Source organism: Serpula lacrymans (genome assembly GCF_000218685.1).
Source record: "Serpula lacrymans var. lacrymans S7.9 unplaced genomic scaffold SERLAscaffold_4, whole genome shotgun sequence".
NCBI classification, from domain to species: domain Eukaryota; kingdom Fungi; phylum Basidiomycota; class Agaricomycetes; order Boletales; family Serpulaceae; genus Serpula; species Serpula lacrymans.
In genome coordinates this window covers 2,200,373-2,219,962 of record NW_006763293.1, presented here as the reverse complement: position 1 = coordinate 2,219,962, position 19,590 = coordinate 2,200,373, and the positions used below count along the sequence as shown (strand labels likewise).

The 19,590-nt window shown below is 47.7% G+C and overlaps 8 protein-coding genes across 8 annotated transcripts; 5 read left to right on the top strand and 3 right to left on the bottom strand.

Annotated features, from left to right (window-relative positions):
- Positions 1–404: 404 nt before the first annotated feature.
- Positions 405–3,444, top strand: SERLADRAFT_360396 (uncharacterized protein; the record flags this gene model as incomplete). Its single annotated transcript, XM_007315848.1, has 16 exons — positions 405–605; positions 664–768; positions 825–902; positions 960–1,194; positions 1,250–1,278; positions 1,333–1,623; positions 1,679–1,889; positions 1,940–1,956; positions 2,008–2,152; positions 2,203–2,265; positions 2,313–2,386; positions 2,445–2,639; positions 2,695–2,863; positions 2,917–2,943; positions 2,996–3,231; positions 3,285–3,444. 16 exons carry the CDS (start codon positions 405–407, stop codon positions 3,294–3,296), a joined length of 2,088 nt encoding a protein of 695 aa, XP_007315910.1.
- On the top strand, positions 3,399–5,903 carry SERLADRAFT_354967 (uncharacterized protein; the record flags this gene model as incomplete). Its single annotated transcript, XM_007315847.1, has 9 exons — positions 3,399–3,670; positions 3,732–3,889; positions 3,939–4,202; positions 4,260–4,493; positions 4,559–4,841; positions 4,904–5,086; positions 5,142–5,224; positions 5,282–5,474; positions 5,523–5,903. 9 exons carry the CDS (start codon positions 3,430–3,432, stop codon positions 5,639–5,641), a joined length of 1,758 nt encoding a protein of 585 aa, XP_007315909.1.
- A 32-nt stretch (positions 5,904–5,935) lies between these two features.
- On the bottom strand, positions 5,936–7,034 carry SERLADRAFT_435583 (uncharacterized protein; the record flags this gene model as incomplete). The annotated part of the gene is made up of 7 exons (XM_007315846.1): positions 5,936–6,072; positions 6,122–6,198; positions 6,315–6,448; positions 6,506–6,581; positions 6,646–6,732; positions 6,782–6,955; positions 7,000–7,034. The coding sequence occupies 7 exons, from the start codon at positions 7,032–7,034 to the stop codon at positions 5,936–5,938; spliced, it is 720 nt and encodes a 239-aa protein (XP_007315908.1).
- Positions 7,035–7,188: 154 nt separating this feature from the next.
- Positions 7,189–8,974, top strand: SERLADRAFT_447035 (uncharacterized protein; the record flags this gene model as incomplete). Its single annotated transcript, XM_007315845.1, has 7 exons — positions 7,189–7,252; positions 7,304–7,398; positions 7,456–8,194; positions 8,255–8,310; positions 8,367–8,483; positions 8,542–8,648; positions 8,701–8,974. 7 exons carry the CDS (start codon positions 7,214–7,216, stop codon positions 8,838–8,840), a joined length of 1,293 nt encoding a protein of 430 aa, XP_007315907.1.
- Positions 8,975–9,013: 39 nt separating this feature from the next.
- SERLADRAFT_461916 (uncharacterized protein) lies at positions 9,014–10,141 on the bottom strand (the record flags this gene model as incomplete). Its single annotated transcript, XM_007315844.1, has 3 exons — positions 9,014–9,655; positions 9,712–9,823; positions 9,880–10,141. The coding sequence occupies 3 exons, from the start codon at positions 10,063–10,065 to the stop codon at positions 9,114–9,116; spliced, it is 840 nt and encodes a 279-aa protein (XP_007315906.1).
- Positions 10,142–10,474: 333 nt separating this feature from the next.
- Positions 10,475–13,413, top strand: SERLADRAFT_354961 (uncharacterized protein; the record flags this gene model as incomplete). The annotated part of the gene is made up of 11 exons (XM_007315843.1): positions 10,475–10,560; positions 10,625–10,833; positions 10,918–11,013; positions 11,313–11,462; positions 11,535–11,746; positions 11,783–11,904; positions 11,959–12,038; positions 12,090–12,364; positions 12,435–12,657; positions 12,713–12,926; positions 12,986–13,413. 11 exons carry the CDS (start codon positions 10,487–10,489, stop codon positions 13,323–13,325), a joined length of 1,995 nt encoding a protein of 664 aa, XP_007315905.1.
- Positions 13,414–13,596: 183 nt separating this feature from the next.
- SERLADRAFT_461908 (uncharacterized protein) lies at positions 13,597–17,270 on the top strand (the record flags this gene model as incomplete). Its single annotated transcript, XM_007315842.1, has 9 exons — positions 13,597–13,814; positions 13,869–13,921; positions 13,975–14,092; positions 14,147–14,171; positions 14,232–14,339; positions 14,401–14,484; positions 14,539–14,969; positions 15,022–15,441; positions 15,511–17,270. 9 exons carry the CDS (start codon positions 13,763–13,765, stop codon positions 15,618–15,620), a joined length of 1,401 nt encoding a protein of 466 aa, XP_007315904.1.
- Positions 17,271–17,892: 622 nt separating this feature from the next.
- On the bottom strand, positions 17,893–19,445 carry SERLADRAFT_435577 (uncharacterized protein; the record flags this gene model as incomplete). The annotated part of the gene is made up of 6 exons (XM_007315841.1): positions 17,893–18,554; positions 18,604–18,733; positions 18,800–18,950; positions 19,045–19,241; positions 19,281–19,366; positions 19,433–19,445. The coding sequence occupies 6 exons, from the start codon at positions 19,443–19,445 to the stop codon at positions 17,893–17,895; spliced, it is 1,239 nt and encodes a 412-aa protein (XP_007315903.1).
- Positions 19,446–19,590: the final 145 nt, after the last annotated feature.

Here is a 19,590-nt window from a genome sequence, read left to right as displayed (position 1 = left end):
GGCCTTCAGCATACCATGCCAGTTCACTAGATGGGCGTACGATGACCACAACCGATCTCGTAATCATTCCTTCGTACCGCACTTCACAGCAGGTTCTTGGCCTGAACCGAGCCTTGTGGATTTAAAATCATTCCTCTGGAGTCACGAGTTGGTAGGCCTCCCGAGACACCAGCCGTTAATTCGAGGGAATTTAGATGCGGCTACGCCTGGGACATGTGCTTGTCACGTTGGCGGTACCCGCATGCTCAGAATCATACATGCAGTGTGATACAACGTCCTCAAGAGAATGTGCAACTTCCCCCCACAGGTATTGTTCTTATTATGTCATATCTTGACGTGATCTGTGCATCTCGAGGGTATAAAGCACCAATATTTCAGCGTCTCTTTCTCTCCAAAAACGCACCATGGGTTTACTCAATCTGTTTTCTTTTGCCTCACTGGCGCTCTCGATTTCTACTGGCGTACAAGCTGTCTCATGGACAGCTACCCCATTTAACCCTGCTTCCGTTCCCCTTGCTGTCCGTTCACCTTATGTGTCTGCTTGGCTTCCTCAGGGTGCGGGGACCGCCCTGAACGCAGCTTGGCCGACATTCTGGACTGGTACCGTGTGTAAATCCGTCAATCATAGCGACAGCTTTACTGATTCAGGGGTGATTGTTACAGAACGTTGGATGGGCCGGATATGTCCGCATTGATGGCACAACCTACAATTTCCTTGGCTTGCCAATAGTGGCTGGCGCTACGGCGGCCACACAGAAGAGCCTTGACGTTAGTAGAGCCAATCTACGTTCGTGATATCGTAAGGACTTAACTTTGCCTTACAGATCACGTCCACTCAAAGTACATTTGTTATGACTGCGGGCCCAATTGATTTGACGGCCAACTTCTTCAGCCCTGTTGAGGTGAGTTTGCATTCTCATAGTATCCTTCAGTAGTGATCTCATCTGCGGTAATTATAGCCAACTGATCTCGTAAAACAATCGACTCCTTTCTCCTACCTGACACTATCGGCCGTTTCGAATGATGGTAACTCTCACACCGTGAGCGTTTACACAGATATCAGCGCCGAATGGGTCGCGAGTGACGACACCCTTACCGTCAACTGGACTAGCACAACTACTGGCAATGTTCTCACCCACCAAGTCCAACTTGAGAATCAACAACTCTATACCGAAGTCTCGGACCGTATTCAACGTGAGTCCAGATACCTTCTGATATTCCCTTTTAGGTTAATCGTCGTCATACACAGAGGGTTCTGTCTACTACTCCACGGATAATGTAAACTATTCTTGTCACGTTTACACTCACGTGACTAATCACCTCTTTTTGTAGACTGCTTCGGCGACCTACCAAACTGGTCAAGATGCCGTTGTTCGTGCGCAATTTATCAATAACGGCGTGCTTGCCAACACTCTCGACACAAATTTCCGCGCCATCAACGACGACTGGCCTGTATTTGCCTTCGCTCACGATCTGGGAACTGTCGGAACTACCGCAAGTACCCCCGTAGTCTTCTCCGTTGGTCAAGCCAGGGACCCTGCTGTTGAATATATTATCGCGAACAACCAGCTTCAAGCCAGGAGTCTCTACTTCTGGAGTAATTACGCCAGTGTCGCCGATGCAGTGCGTTTTCTTACCTTTACTCATAAGTTCTGTATGCTGACAAGTAACTTTATAGATCGCATTCTTCCATTCGGACTACACTGCTGCTTTGGGAAGAGCTCAAGCCTTCGACTCTCAGCTCCAGAGTGATGCATCTGCTATCTCAACTGATTATGCTGGCCTGGTTGCAATGTCTGTCAGGCAAGCATTTGGCGCAACCGAGATCACTATATCCAAGAACAGCGACGGCTCCTGGAACACTGCTGACGTCTTGATGTTCCTCAAAGGTCAGACCTTGCTTTATTCCTTCTCCAATAAATCTAAAACACGATTACAGAAATATCTAGCGATGGAGTGAGCTACTTATATGAATTTTTGCATAGTCACTCTGCTAACTCTTAACAGAACGTCAACACCGTCGACGTTATCTTCCCTGCTTGGCCCATCTTATTATACACCAACCCAGCTCTGGGCAAGTATCTCATACTCGGCCTTTTCGAGTACCAGGCAACCGGACAATACCCTAACAAATGGGCCTGCCATGACCTTGGTGAGCACAGTTTTATCAGCTAACTAACGTTTCTGACGCATCATCGTTAGGATCCGCCTACCCCCAGGCCCTCGGTCACAATGACGGAAAGGATGAGACTATGCCTCTTGAAGGTTTGTCCATCGGTTTAAGGTTTTGATAGTTGCTAATCTATCCACAGAGAGCGGCAACATGCTTATCATGGCCTTGAGCTATACTCAGAAGTCCAACGATACCTCGCTCATCACTACCTACGTTAGCTCAAATTCATATTTTCTTTGGGCCGAGTTCTTAGATGAATTGCTTTTCACAGTCTAGTCTCCTCGACCAATGGACTCAATATCTCATTGCTGAAGCACTTATCCCCGCGAATCAGATCAGCACGGATGACTTTGCTGGCTCGCTTGCCAATCAGACTAACCTTGCTATCAAGGGTATTGTCGGTATCAAAGCAATGTCCGTCATTGCTGGCATGCTCGGAGACACTCAGAAAGAATCCAACTACAGTGTACGTCCATCTAGGTCGCAATGTCCAGTGTGACCTAACTTGATACTCCTTTTAGTCTATTGCAGCCAGTTATGTGACTCAGTGGCAAACTTTCGCTACGGCCAGTGATGGATCACATTTGACTTTGTCGTATGGCGACGATTCTAGCTGGGGTCTCTCATACAACTTGTACGCAGACAAGTTATTGGGAACCAATGTTTTCCCTCAGTCGGTTTATGACATGCGTAAGATAAATGTTATCTTAACCATCTCTCTCTCCCTGACCCGTGATATACAGAGACTGCATGGTACAAGACCGTTACCAGTGAGTAAATTGGCCTTTTGATTCAAGGATAACTTGGCTAAAATCAACGTAGACACATACGGTGTGCCATTAGACACCCGACACACTTACACGAAGAGTGATTGGCAGTCGTGGACTGCCGCTATCGTGACTGATGATACCATGCGGGACACGTTCATCTCATCTGTCGTCAAGTACATTGGTAACGGCGAGAACAGTGTTCCCTTGAGCGACTGGTACGACAGTGTCTCTGGAGATATCAGTGGTGGTTTCCAGAATCGCCCTGTCGTTGGCGGTCATCTAGCTTTGGTAAGTTTTTCTTCTGCTTGACTCGTCCTGATTCTAACTGGGCGATTTCACAGTTGGCCCTTTGAGATAAAAACGGGTCATTATGAGGTGACGTCATCTGGTTTCGATCGAAACTCCTCGATCGAAACCGAATGCTACGAATTTTGGAACAATTATTTAAAACCCGATGTACTGTAACGACATTCTGTAGAATCTTGCATGTTTCTTTCCTTTACCACCATGTCTAAGAGAGCCCGCAGTTCGAGTCCTATAGTAATCGCCAAGAAAAGCAGAACAAATTACGCTTTCATACCTAAGAAAGTCGCCTCTATTGGAGATGCCAATGCTGTTCAGGCCGACCCGCCTCTCCCAAGACTCTTGAGGGCGAATAAAGATGCTATCGAGGACCCACCAAAGGGAAATTGCATTGTTTACTGGATGAGAATGAATGACCTTAGAAGTACGTATCCCTATTCTTTATGGCATACGTGAAAGTGCGATACTGAGACTACTGTATCCAGTAATTGACAACAGAGCTCTTGCGCAAGCATCAGCTCGAGCAGTTTCAGATAGTGTTCCTCTCATCGTCTTATTTGTACTTAGCCCTCAGGATTACGTGGCGCATGATCGTAGTAAACGTAGGATCGATTTTACCCTTCGAAATCTTCGTATTATCAAAGTAAGTAAAGTCCTCATTGAAACTTACGTTCCCACTTACACGGATATAGTCCTCTCTAACCCTACTCGACATACCACTTTATACAATAATGCATACCACAAGGCGTACCCTTCCTGAGCGAGTTCTTTCTATTCTGCAGTCACTTCAAACCACTCAACTTTTCGCAAACATTGAGTACGAACTTGATGAACTTCGTCGTGACATCAGGATATGCCAGCTTGCAAAAGAATACAAGATCAGACCAAATTTTGTCCACGACAAGTGTATCATAGAGCCTGGAGTTTTAGAGACCAAGAATGGCAAAGCATATACAGTAAACATCAAATCTTACTAGTAAAGTGAACGTGCTGACGCTACGTTAATACCATAGGTCTATTCGCCATATCAGCGCAATTGGATCGCGACTTTGAATAGCAATATATCTACTTACCTTGATTCATCTCCCATACCTCAACGCAATTCTATCATCGTTCGCCAGCATCCAATTTTTGGTCCACTTTTTGAAATCGCTGTGCCCGACTTTGTGGATGGATTCAAACTTGAGGACATAGACAAAGAGACAATGCAGAAAGTATGGCCAGCTGGAGCTGACGCTGCAAAAGAGGTATCCTACCTATCTTCTTTACATCTTAAATATGCTCAGAAGTACGTCATATCTCATTTGAGTAGGTTCTCTCTCGGTTTCTCCATACCAAATCTCGTGTCAGCCAGATTGGTGCGGCAGATCCTTTAGCATCTGAAGCGGAGGTTTCAGAGAAACGGAGCCGAGTCATCGCGTACAAAGATGTGCGCGACAGGGCAGATCGCGATACAACCTCCAGGATCAGTCCCTACCTTTCAGCAGGAGTCATTTCTGCGAGAGAGTGCGTTAGGGCTTCCATGGTCTTGCTAGACATCACAAAAGTTGAAGCAGGAAGAACTACTGGAGTGGGGAAATGGGTGCAAGAGATCGGTGAGTGCATCGAACAATATTGGCCATGCTTTGGAAAGAACCCTGATGAGACTCGTCCACAGCTTGGCGGGACTTTTACAACAATGTTCTTGCGTCGTATCCACGCGTATCGATGGGGCGTCCGTTCCAAGAGAAGATGGCAGACGTCAAGTGGGAGGTGAATGAGGAACACCTAAACGCCTGGAAACAGGGAAAGACTGGTATCCCTATTGTCGATGCAGCTATGAGGCAAGTGAATACAATGGGTTAGGAATTTTTTTATGTCCTGGAATACACCATGCTCACTATCACGAGATTTAGGTTGGATGCACAATCGCATGCGTATGATAGTTGCGATGTTCCTTTCCAAAGACCTCATGCTTGACTGGCGCTTAGGTGAACGGGTAAGCTCTTTGCACACTGTATCATTTGTCAATCTTGACAAAAAGTTTGTTGCCCAGTACTTCATGGAACAGCTTATTGATGGGGACCTCGCGTCTAACAATGGTGGATGGCAGTGGAGTGCCTCCACAGGCGTAGACCCAGCACCGTATTTTCGCCTGTTCAATCCTTACTCACAGAGTGTCAAGGCAGACCCTACTGGGGACTACATAAGACATTTCGTGGAAGAGCTGAAGAATCTACGAGGGCCTGGTAAGCAATTGAACTCTCAAATATGAATAAGACTGACACCATGAGCAGAAGTGCACAACCCTCCAGTAAAGATAGCCGACAAGCTAGGATACCCTAGGCCCATCGTTCAGCATCAAGAAGTTAGGGAGCGTGCATTGAGAAGATATAAGACCCCGGGTCAGGAGTAAGCAAGCACTGTAGGTTGGAGAGAGTATCACGCTATAGGAGTTTCGGTTTGCAACTGGATGTATCGACCTGTTGAAGGGTCATTCACAGATCCTGGAGAAGAGTTACCTAGTGTATCTCATTCTGCTGAAGATCAGCGTATCGAAGCGTTGTACGTGATAGGGGCCTTACTACTTTCAGCTCGCGAGAACATTCGTGCAAATTACCATGAGTCCTCCGTATACTACATGAAATAACACTGACCAAGGAAGATACCGCAACAATTGAAAAGCCTTTCCATGATGAAAATTGTAAGCTCAATCATCCAAATCAAATTCTTCGTCGTCCTGCGCACCACTGCCACGTAAAGTTCGCCTGGGCATGGATAACGATGAAGATGAAGATATGTTATAAGTCACTGGCCCAAATTTATTGCCTCCCTTCTGTATTACGCCTACAACGGGATTGGTCATGAAAATATCGGTACGTGTTGCGAAGCTCACCAGATTGAGTCAATCTTAGCTCGAGAACAGCAGTGTCAAAAGCATCATTGTTCCCTAGTTCTTCGAAGCCAATCAAACTATGCAGGTGGAAAAGATGAGTGAACAGCAAATAGGCGCATATAAGGCAGAGCATACATCCCCCGACCTCGTGCTCGTGGTACACGGAAATATGAATATGTGTGCGACCACTCACCGATCTTTTGACACGCCATCGACAAAGCAAACAACACAAGGTAAAACTTTGATGACAAGTTTCTCAACTAGCCACGGTATGTTTTCTACGAAGACCCGTATGAAACGTGTGGAGAAGTATTTCGGCGCAAGTTTCTGCGAGAATTTAACTGAATATTTCCATATATAAAACGCACGAGGACTGCAACCCACAGCAAGATGTTTGTCCATAATTTCACATCTGCGGAAATTGGTGTGGTAAAAGTGAACTATACAGCGTGGCTCGTTCCTTTGTGGGATGAGAATCATCATTTTTGAATGGTCGTGACTTGGATCAACCAACTTTAACTTACGCACTTATCCGGACGACCTCCTTTTCATTAGTGATCTCCATATATCTCCCATGTGCATTATCCTGCATTTCTTTCACTTTCGCCATCCTGATGTAGTCTCGTTATAAGACTGTTGAATCAATGCTGTAGCACTCACTCTTGCTTCAGTCGATCAAGTCCCTGCTCTCTCAGTGTTGCACTATCATCATTTTCTATTTCAGCCTCCAGTTCTGCGAAGATAGCATCATCATCTTCCTCGTCCTCGAACTTCTTCGGATCGTTGTTAGGCTCGACCAGGCGTGCAGCAAGAGATGCTACTTTTGGAGGTAAACTTTGGGGATCTATGCCTCAGTTTCGTTGGTTAATATAGCGAACAAATGAACATGCCTTTCATCGTCAAAGATAGGCATGATGGACGCACCTTGCAAGGGGAGCACGTTTGGACCTCGAGCAGATTTTGGCAGAGCAAGGTGCCGCGGCTATAGATCTTCAGATCTTTGATTACCTTATCGGTATGTTTTCGGCTCCACCCAGCTTGAACCCCTACCAGAAAGTAAAAACGCCAGATTCTCTGTATTATTAGGCAACGATGAAGCTTGTGAACAAGTATGTTGACAAGTACGGAACTGTATGTTTTATTGCTCATAATCTATCAGCTTTTTGCTGAAGAGGATTACAGGGTCACGTTACGCTTCGACCTGAAGACGATGAAGATATGTGGCACCTCTACAACCTCATACAACAAGATGACCTTGTTCGTGCTCCTGCAATCCGGTGAATATTTACTGGGATCGCATATGGATTATCTCTCACCTTTTCACCTTTTCTCAGCCGTGTACAGAACGTTTCAGCAACTGGATCTACGGAATCACATCGAGTCAGGCTGAATCTTACTCTACAAGTCTCCCGTGTCGACTTTTCCTCCTCTGGAGCACCTCCCTCAACTCCAGATCAATCTGCAGCTAATGCAACCTCATCTTCCAACTCCTCTGCTTCCCCAACCACGGCTTCCCTACACATATCAGGACGTGTTACATCTGAAAATCAACACGTGAAACTTGGTGCATTCCACACCCTTGACATAGAATCAAATAGAGACGTTCGTATCGAGAAAACAGAGGGATGGGATAGTATTGCGCTTTCTCGTGTACAAGAATCCTGCATCCCCGGACGCGGCGCAGAAGTCGGCGCCGTGGTCATTGGAGAGGGCACCGCCGCATTCTGTTTGCTCTCGCAGCATCTGACGCTTGTCACACATCGTTTATCTGTTCCTATACCGCGAAAGGCTTCTGCACCTGGTACTGCACAACATGAGAAGGCGATGGTCAAATTCTATGCAGCACTATACGATGCATTCACAAGACATATACCATACGCAACCCCTGGTTTGCGTGCCATTGTTCTTGCCAGCCCTGGATGGACAAGAGACGGAGTATATGATTGGATAGTAGGTGAAGCCAGTCGGAGAGGGGATAAGTCATTGGCGAAGTCACTGCGTGAAAAGGCCGTCAAGGTCCACGTGAGCAGTGCACATGTCCATAGTTTGGTGGAGGTCTTGAAAAGCCCCGAGGTACGTGTTTTCTACCTGTTGAGCATCGTAAGGGGTTTGGTATGAACAAGCTTTGTGCAGATTGTCGCACAACTGAAAGAAACTAAATTTGCACGAGAGGGTATTGTTCTTGACAAGTAAGTAATTGACCCCTGATTATTTTGGGCCATCTTTTATAATTCGATTATCTTAGATTCTTTAGGATGCTTGGAGTAGATGAGATGCGAGCATGGTATGGCCCAGACCATGTTTCATTGGCTGCAGATCGTGGTGCTGTGGGGACTTTGTTGATTTCCGATGAGCTATTCCGGTAAGCTTACTCACCATATTGTCCATTTAATGACATGGATTCTTAAAAAATCATTCAGCGCGAGCGATCCAAAGCTGAGGAAGAAATACGTGCAGCTTGTGGAGGGTGTCCAACAGAAAGGTGCAGAGGTAGTGATATTTTCCAGCATGCATGAATCTGGCCAGCGTAAGCCCTTTCATCTATATAGTTGTATGTTTCTTATTTTGCCTGGACATAGAGCTGAATCAATTGACTGGCATCGCGGCTATCTTAACATTCCCTTTGGATGTTGAAGTGGTTGAGGCAGAAGAGAAGGAAGCCAAAGAAGAAGAGCGCATACGCCTTGAACAAGGCCTTGATGGTAGTGGAGGCGGCTAAGAGCCGCACCCATAATGTGTATCGAATAAGTAAGGGATATGGCGATGTAGCGCTAGAGAATTTTACTGTATGTTTTATTTCTCAACGATGTAAAAGCCTATACATGTGTTTTTGGATATTTATCATGCAGGTACTGAAAAACGTACCTGATTACAGATTTGAATCTATGATACTCTTCGTAGAGCAGCCAAGGATCTCGCCTTGGCACGGGCTTCAATTACTGCCACGATGAGAAATGCGACACCCAACGGTGGAAATCATATTGCTACATGGTTATGGGCTCAATGATACTCGCTCTAAGTACGCTGACCATCCCTCCTGCCGGTATCTCTCTGCTTGCTTGCGCACATTTTCGACATCCAACTGGTCGCTTTTGCCATAAATACCCCTTCCGACGATGATCACATCGCAACCTGACTCCAGGACAACCTCCCTCGGTGTTCGATACTGCTGGCCCATGGCATCGCCTTTAGAGTCAAGTCCGACACCAGGAGCGAGCACAAGGAAGTCTTCCTCGGTGACATCGTCTGCTTCGATTGCACCGATCCCGTCCATACGCTTCTGGGCAATGAAGCCTACGACGAAGTCACGGCGTGATCGAGCCATACGCACTGCATCCTCGGTATAGGACCCTGTAGTGAGAGCACCCTTGGAGCTCATCTCAGATAAGAGGATGAGCCCTCTCCCGAGAGGCAAGCCAATAGACGATAGGCCAGTTATGATCGACGGGCCAGGAACTGCATGGGCATTTGTAAGGTGAGCCCAGCTGGAAATCTTGTACACTCCGCTGGAGTATTGCAATGCAACGGTGTTTCCTACGAATGGTGGCCAGCGCATGAAGATAATGAAATGGGATGGGATATAAGCATACCGATATCAGCAAATTTTCGATCTTCAAAGATCAAAAAGTCATGCTTTACGCTGAGCTCCTGTAGATGCTCGATGACTGTTTGATCGAAATCTTCAATGATATCAATATGGGTCTTGATGTTGACGACCATGAGCATGACAGTTAAAGCACGGAAAAAGGACTGGTTGCCTTTATGAGACAAACGAATGGCCCAACGACATCAATGATTGCGAGGAAGTCCTTTTTCTTCGTTACATCGACGCTGACCGAGAGATTTGTCTTTTTTCTCTCCATCGTCTCGAGTAATTTCCTAGCAGCGGGATTTCCATGCTTCTTGGCTCTTTGTTCGTAAGTCTGCAAATGAGGAGAGGACATAATGACAAAGAAAAGAAAAGAAATGCAAGAAGAAAAAAAGAGCGGATAAGATTATGCGCAAAGAGATATCGCAATCGTGATAAAAGATTATAGTTTTATCTTATCTATGCTTTTCAGTCTCAGCTCTTTAGCTAAAATTTACTGTATGTCGTCTGCCACCACTCGGGAACGGGAACGGGAGTCAGATGGCGAACTCGACCGTCCTGCAAAACGCACAAAGGTAAACGACGTTGTTGCCAAGGATGGCGCTGGTGAAATAAATGAAGAGCAGCTCAGCGATGCCAAACGCGACGGCGAAGGCGACTCAAACCCATTGGAACCGTCAACGAGCTCAGAGGTTGGGAGCGTATTGCCTCCCAGTCATGCCCTATTGGGTATCCCCACTCCACCAATCTCTTCAGACGGATATCTACGTCAAGTGATGGAAACGGATGTAGGCATCTCCGAGTACGTAGGACGAGATGTCCCACCGATTAACGGTATCATCAAGCAGAGGTCAGTAATACATTCGATACTGTGTGCTTATTCAATGTTGATTAGATTTTGTTTTTTATTTCAGGTTTACGGATTTCTTGGTTTATGAAGTGGACCTAGATTATAAAGTCGTGCACATCAAGTCCCTCGAGATGGCAGAATCGTCTCAGAAAAAGAACGAGCCAGCAGTGCAAGAAGCTGCGGGGACAGGAAGTACGAAGGATGAAGAGCAGATCACAGTGGAAGGGGTGGAAGCGTCGAAATCTGATGAACCAGGTCAGGTCAACAAAGAGAGTGATGCACTTATGGATACTACAGGAGAGAAAGGCAAGGCCAAAGTGGAGGACCATGATGTTGGCGAAGAACAGAGCTGGGGAGAACGTCATGGTGGTTTACTTGCGCCATATATGTCTGAAGATGCTATCATTCAGCTCAAGCAGATGTATTTGGAGGGTCCAGAACCTCCAAGGACCAGTGATAACGGATGGGAGAGCAAACGAACGAAACCTACAGAAGATGACAATGCACCTGTTCCTGAAACACAGATTAGCGATAGCATTGAGAAGCAAGAAACGGAGCCAGAGCCGAGAGGGAGAGGGCGAGGAGGGGGGCGAGGCGGAAGAGGAGGAAGAGGAGGAAAAGGTGGCCGTGGCGGTCGAGCCGGTGGCGATCGAGAAGACTTCAGGAAGGTTCTCTCCAATGTCAGTTGTTCTCTATTTCAACCATTTTCTTGTGCTAAATCGCGTCGTTTCGTTTATCAATATAGCCGATAGCATCGAAAGAAACTCGAACTGCCTTGCACAAAGTTGTACGTGACCTGTTCGGTGGAAAGCTAGAAAGCGAGACGGATACAACTAGCCCTGCGAGTGATGATGGTTCTCGTATAGTTATCAAGTGGTCAAAGCGCGGAGGTGGTCGAGGAGGTGGCCGCGGTTGGTTCACAATGCCTGTAAAACATGCAAACAATGTCTGAAGGATTATTTATATCACAGGAGGACGAGGGGAGCGCGTTCCCCGAGGCACATACCCACCCTACATTCACTTCACTCTTCAAAAGACGAACCGCGACACTCAAGATGCCCTAGCGCATCTTTCTCGGACGCTCCGTGTCAACCTCAAAGATCTTGCCGTGGCCGGTACAAAGGACAAACGAGGTGTCACCGTTCAACGAGTGTCCTTGCGACGTGGCAATAAGACCGTTGAAGATGTATGGAAGGCCGCCAATGGCCTAGGCGGCCGCAAGTCTATGCAAGATATCCTCACTCAACGTGGTGAACGAGGTGTGAGGATCGCCGATTTAAATTATCGTAAAGCAAGCTTGGATCTGGGCATGCTTAAAGGAAACGCTTTCTTGATAACCTTACGGTGTGTATTTCCATAATTGTCACTCGAGAAGTACTGAGTCTTATGCCAATACAGGAATGTGCAAGTAGATTCTGTAGAGACGTTGGACCGGTCTCTAAGCATCATGAAGTATAAGGGCTTCATCAACTATTACGGTAAATAAACATTCACAATGTTGTAATGTCTTATGATGCCATTCTTCAAAGGTATGCAGCGCTTTGGAACAGCAGCAGTTCCAACCCATTCCATCGGGCTAGCTTTCCTTAAATCAGACTGGCACAAAGCTGTAGCGCTCATCCTTCAGAAGAGACCTGGAGAGCACCCTGACGTTGTTGCCGCTCGAGAGGCATGGCTCATCGACGGGGATTTAGAACGTGCCCTTGACCTGATGCCAAGGCGTGTCGTGGCGGAGAGGTGCATACTCGAAAGCTACCAAAAGCAAAAAGGTGAAACGAGGAACGCCATGGGGGCCCTTTCAACGGTGAGCTTTCCATTTGATCATCTGCCTTGTCAATATTGCTAAGTTGATTGATGTGTTCTACGCTATGCAGATTCCACGCAACTTGCGTCTGATGTACATCCATGCGTATCAATCTTATGTTTGGAATGCCATTGTCTCGGAGCGTATTCGCAGGCATGGTTCGGATAAGCCAGTACCCGGAGACTTGGTTTTTGAGAAGGACACTAATAGCAAGGTTGGTGATGGTGGAGACATGGACGTTGATGGCCCTGATGGAGAGCCAGGCACGGACGAGAAACCACTCGAAGAGGCAGGTATGTCTCTGCCAGGTTTTGCTGTGTTTCGCTCTGATTCACCACTTTCATTCAGAGAACACTGTGACGCGGTCGCGCAAAAAACCATGGGTAGCCCCACGAGTGAAAACATTGACAGAGGAAGACGCCGACCAATACTCGATCTTCGATGTCATCATGCCATTACCTGGCAAGGATGTAGCTTATCCAGGCGGTGAACTAGGGGAGCAATATCGGGAATTCCTGCGGAGGGATGGACTGGACCCTGATAATTATGTCCGCAAACAAAAGTAAGTCAATGACGTCTTATACTACATTCTCAAAGATATAACGAAAGTCCACATGATAGAGAATACATCCTTGGTGGCTCCTACCGCAAAATCCTTTTACTACCCAAAGACGTCTCGTGGTCTGTATTAAGATATACGGATCCAGACGTTGCTCTTGCTCAGGCTGACGAAGACAAGCTCCTTGGGTTCGACCCACCTGTGGTGGTGGAGGATGGCAAATTTATGGCCCTACAAATTAACCTTACTCTAGAGACCGCCGCATATGCCACGATGGCACTTCGCGAAGTGACCAAGACAGAAACTAGTTCACACTTCCAAACCGGCCTCACACAGGCTTCTGAAGATCAGAAATTTCGTGGGACTGCAGACACTGAAGTTGAGGCTGAGGGGGTTTCATAAAGGTGATAGCTCTGACACAAATACGATATTGTGGTTATAAATGTATATCGTTTGTCACGATACTATTGAAACCATGTTTCACGACAAAGCTGAATGATCTACCGTAAGGTGATTATGTGTGGTGTTATGAATGTGGTTTGGCCGCCGGTAGGGTGAGATCTGGTTCCGCTGGAGTGGATGACTAACCGATAATGAGCCGATCTCCGAGTCCGATGATTCAGAAATAGGCGTACTGCACTTTTATTCGTCCACCTTGCAGCCGGCTTGCAATATCCACATTCTACTGTACACGTCGACCCTTTCAGACTTTATTAAATATCTACATGAACCCTCGTTGACTGAAACCATCACCAGTCCATCATCACCGACCCCATCTTCAAAGAGCATAGGACAGCAGACATCCCATTCATCCCACTCATTTACCGCCTTATTACAAAATGGGAAAGGTCGAAAGAATCGTATTTTTCTCCCTCATCCTTGATTTATTTGGTATGTTCAAGTTGCCCAAAATGTAAAGCTGTACGTGACTTACAAGAATTAAAGCATTTACCATACCTTTACCTCTCTTCCCTCGAATAATTGAATGGTACACCGTGGTGAGTAAATATGACACCTCTTTTATGAGAGATGATGCGACAGTCTCCACCAGAGAGAGGCCTCTGACCCAAATGGGTTCCTGTCAAAAACTCTAAGTTCTGTATCTGCTATCCGGGAAACGCTCTATAAGCCGGCTCAAAACTCTCAGAGATGGGACATCGTGCTCCTCGGTGAGTTCTCAGTGTTGACCATGTGGCAGCTTGTAAACTGACTTGACGGAACAGGCGGACTGTTGGGTTCCGTGTTCTCGTACGTTCATTTACAGCTTTGGCATTCCATGTGACCTCACTCGTTACGATTCATTCACAGGACTCTTCAGTTTATAGTATCGCCATACATTGGGTCTTTATCTGATAAGTATGGGCGCAAACGCATCCTTCTTATAACTATGATAGGAAATATACTATCCGCCGTAGTGTGAGTAAACTGGGTGCTTCATAGGCTGCCCAAAATCTAACCCGTCGTTTTCGCATTGCAGATGGGTTCAATCCACATCATTTGCTTCCTACATGCTCTCCCGCGTCATCGGAGGGTTAAGCGAAGGCAATGTTCAATTAGCCATGTCAGTGACCCGCAAATTTCTCATAGCTTCTCAAATTTAATACGGATTTTCCAGTGCCATTCTCTCCGACATTACCACTCCAGCTAATCGCTCCAAGGCTTTGGCACATGTAGGCATCGCATTCGCTATATGCTTCTGCATTGGCCCTCCCATTGGAGCATATTTCGCATCTCAGCCCGTTCCTCCGAGTGTAAACACGTGGGGTCACGAGCTGAATGTATATGCGGTACCTGCCATTATAACACTCGTCCTCCTCGTGGCCGAAACGATATTCTTAGCGGTGGCACTTCCAGAGACCAGATCTAAAAAGCCTCTAAGCGAGTATGACGACTCAGCTGAAGATAGCAAATCTAATAAAACATCTCATCATCGGGCAAGCGTTCAAACACGGATAAGTCTGCTGAAAACTTTACGAAGGCTCCACTTCCTATTCTTGGGCTTATTCTCCGGGGTGGAATTCACACTGACCTTCTTGACTTTCGACCGTACGTCTTGGGTTTCTCTTGGCTTATGATGCTCCCATTGACTATTATATAGTTTTTGATTGGAATAACAGACAGAATGGCGCCCTTATTGGATCCATCGGCATTATTAGTGCACTTCTTCAAGGCGGGTATGTTCGCCGTGCTACTGCTAAAGTGGGAGAAGGAGTTATGGCCAGACGCGGAGTATCTAGTTGTGCCGTAGGCTTAGTCCTTCTCGCCATCCTCCCTCTCTTTGTAGAAACGCGACCCACGATTGCCACACGGCTTCTTCAAGGAGCGGCAATCTGCATGGCCTTCACTTCCGCCACGGTCGTAAACTCGCTTACATCCTACGCCTCTTTACAGTGTGACGAGGGCATCGACAAAGACACGGGTAAACCCGTCGCCGAACATCCGCAGCTCGTCAAAGGTAAAGCGTTGGGCCGATTCAGGTCTTCAGGACAACTGGGCCGTGCCCTTGGACCTTTACTTGGTAAGGTTTTCCAGAATATGCTGTGGCTTTGTATCAACGGATGTTCTGACAACGGTCACTGGTTTGCAGCTTGTGCCTCGTACTGGACTTTCGGCCCGTCTGCGACCTATGCAGTGAGCGCTCTCGCTATGTTTGCGCTGTCGACCACCATGGGATCAATCGTGCCTGGCTCATCTTGACATTCATAACATTCGCCAAACTTTCTTCTCCGACTGTATCCACCGCAGACCGTAGAGACGAGCTTTTCTGATCAGAAGTAGATATTTGTTAAGAAGTCCAGATATGTTCGCACCCTTGTTATATTTATATTAGTATTCCACTGGAGCACTAGTGCTAAGTATAGCCTTCGGCTGTGCAAAAACGATATTGCCGCGTAAACAAGTGAATATGTATACTTGCGAAGATGTAGTTGCGGCAATGCTGTAAAAATGATGGAAAGAATATGATAAGAATATACTGTCCTTTCCAAAGTATGTAAGAGAGTGAATCGTCGAAATAATGAATAGGTATATCTAACGCGTCCCATGTTTGGTCTCAATAGCGTTCACTTTACTAGAGTAGTATAGGTGTGTGTAGTAACAAGCGACCCGGCAAGGTCTAAATATTACGAATATCTGGAATCAAGATCATCATCAAGGTCAATAAGTGTACTTGATGAGGCAGTAAAGGAAGAACGATTCTCAGTAGGACAACGTAAGGGCGAATTGTTTTGTGCTTGACCTTGGCGGCGCGAGTCACCTGCGAATAGACCAGCCCGCTCAAGATCTGGAGCGTATCTCTGTTTTTCAGGTGGCAGCTGAGACGATGGAGGGAGGAATCGCCCTGCCTGTGGTGGCGGGCTTCTCTGTGATTGGGAAAGCTCCATGCCGCCAGCTTGAGCTTGAGTGAAGATGGCAGGGAGGAAGAACATGACGCCGCGCGAGCGCCGTCGACTCCTCGTGGGAACCCGTGATATCGCAACTGGCTCTCGCGTAGGCACTAAGAGTGCTGTAGCGCGACAGGCAGCGCGTTTCACGGCATCAATGAGAGAAGAACCACCTCTGTAGTAATAGCTGCTACCGCTGGGGAAAACATCCATAGAAGAAGAAACGTCGGACGGGGCGGGAGATCCTGGGCGAACATCGAAAGGAAGAGGGAGTAGTCCCATTTGCTCTTCAAGAGGAGATTGAGGAGCAGAGATGGTAGGTGACGGTGGCTGAGTGGAAGATTCAGATGCAGGTAATGATGACCAACGAAGATCAATTTGCCAACGTCCGTTTCGCTGAGACCATCGGGGAAGGAGAACGTCGTAACCTCCCATTCTCCTGAGACTGTATTTCCGCTGTCTGTTTGGCAGAGCCAGACGGTACACACCTACGATAAGAACGACCAAGCCTATCCACATGAGGCCCGTGCCCCACTGACCCAAAAAGCCTATGAACGCAGCATCGTCTGCATGCCAACTACTTCCATAATAATGGGAGAAGAATGAATGAGGAACCTCATCCATTTTGGCGTTCTTTCCATAGAGTGACTTGGGAAGAATGCGGACATCACCTCCAGGATACTCTGGCATGGCAGGGTGGGAAGAAGTCCAGAGGGCGTACTGGGCGGAGAGGAACATGGGGCCTGTGGAGAACATGACGGTTGGATAATTGAGAATCCATGAATGGTCAAAGGTGACGAGGTTGTGGATGGTCTGGGCGAGGAAGGGGTGGCCTTTCTCAGCGAACATGAGGTCGTTGGAGACACCGACGGGCACGGTTCGTGGCAAGATGACGGGGTATATCAACAACGGGTCAAGAGGACGCAGACAGCCAACATCGAGGTCTAAATAAATACCCCCATAGTGATGGAGCACGAAGTAGCGAATGGCGTCGGCACGCTGTATGGTGAAGGTATAGTCGTCAAAGGTGTCGAGAAACCAGGGATAGAACTGGGCGATGAATTCACGAGAACTTGCGTCTGTCCATAGCATGTATTCACTGTGAGTGGAATGCGATAAGTAATGTGCCTGGCGATGATGGGGATAAGAGGACGTACTAGTCAGGCATCATGTCACGACAGCCCTGGGAGATGCCCTTCCAGCGGGGCGGGAGTGTCTGAGACTTCCATGTCTGGTGGATGATACGGGGAATGCGCTCTACTTTTCCGTGTTGGGAGGAGTCCCAGCGGGTGGAGTTGTCGAGAACGGGGACTTCGAGTTCTGTGAGATACGCAGCAGAGGCAATGGCGAGATAGTAGGAGACGGAGGAAAGAACGACGACGGTGCCAAGAAGTACGAGACCAAGGGCAGCAAGAGAAAAGTAAAGAGTCCGTCGACGAGCCATGAAAGTGGAATGAGAAATGCAAACGAGCGACGAGTGTGAAAATGAGCGACGACCACTAAAAACTGAAACTACCCGCTGAATATCAATTCCCTTCCTTTTTGGGCGATCATCCCATGATGGCTCTTTTCAGCCACACTGCTCACTATATCCCCGTAGGTCGCATAGGCATACTAAACACTCGGCTCATATGGTACTCCACGCTCTCTACCGACTCCCTCATGCTCCCGTCCTCCCACTGCCCACCCACCACCCGCAGTCCTCCCATCGCCACCGACCAGTCCCGCTTCGACCAGTCCTGTCCCCGCCGTGCCCCTGCCCCTGCGTATGGCCGCGTCAGAAACACCTCCACCCGCGGACTCGTCTGCCCCACCCTCTTCTTCGACTCCAGATACTCCACGCAGTCCGCCGCCTCCCAGCTCACATAGCGTCGCCGTGCGTATCGGGGAGCGTATCGCGAAACCGCCGACATGTCGTCACCAAACCACTCCACCTCCTGTCCTCCCACCCGCACCACCAACTCCAGCAGCAGCCGCGTAAAGTGCTCAATCACCTGCAGGTGCAGCAGGTCCAGCGCATGGCTTGGCTGCAGCGCAGTAGATGCTGACCACCCCTCCTCGTCTATATCCATCCCATCATCGTCATCAGCCGCATCTTGCACCGCTTCCGGTACAACTCGACTCGATGAATCGCGATAGCTGGGCAAGTACCCGCTAAACCTCGTTAGGGGTGTTCCTTGGCCGAAGATTGCCAATCCCAGGTCTCGGCTGCTGAATGTCTCACGACCGGGGTAGATCGACGGGATGCCTAGACTGGTGGTCAACATCGTGAAAACCTGGCATGTCTCTCCTCTCACCAACACTCTCGGCCTCTACACACAATATCTTGTCCTTGCTACACAGAAACGTGCGACGTGGGCGTGCTCGATGGAAATACATACAACAGTCGAGTATCAGACTATCATTTGTACGCTCCGTACCAAAAAGCTGTCCAGTCCATCCTGTTAGCATACAGCACATGTACTTGTAATCTTGCTTGCAATTTATACATACCTCGCCCGACTCGCGTGTCTTCCAATTTCCAGATGCTTTACACGTCTCATCTATAGCCTGTCCTTTCACAGACTTTCGCTCCTTCACTTTTTTAAGCAACCACGTTGACGCACGACGCGCAAACCATGCGAGCCCATCGCGATTCTTTTGCCTTTCGAAAGTCGCATTTTAGCATTTCCGTTTCAATCATGACATGCAAGTACGTAAAAATAAAGATGATGATGACATTGGATCACGGCACTCACCCATCCAGCTCGTAGATCACTGCACCTGGAATAAGCACCAGCACAGGCAGACCCATCTCTTCGCTTTCGGCAACGAACCGCTGGATCACTTCCAGGAACTCGAGAAGGATATTCGTATCCAGCACGACGACAACCTGTTCCTCTGATAGCGGGCTCTGTCGCAAATTCAAGTTGTCGTCCACGAGGAACAACGCGGGCTGTTAGACAGATGCCAAATGCTGTATGATAGCTCATACCTGCATCTCGACATCATCGTTTGCAATCTCATCGATGCGTCTTAAAGTAGCATTCAAATATGCGTTGGGTATCGTAGCTGTCAGTGCTGTAGATCGAAATGGAGAGGTTCGGACGTTAGCGATTTTCAGTGCTGTTTGATATGAAGACGTACTGGTGCTCATCATGATGGCAGTTATGATTTAGATTCTAGATGTATCCAGTAAAGTATTTGTGCTCGAGTGTTTCACGCTGACGGCACTCAGCCATACATCAATGTCGCCTGCTTAGAAGAAAACAAATATGCGTAGTGGTTCAGCTTAGCTTGAGGTT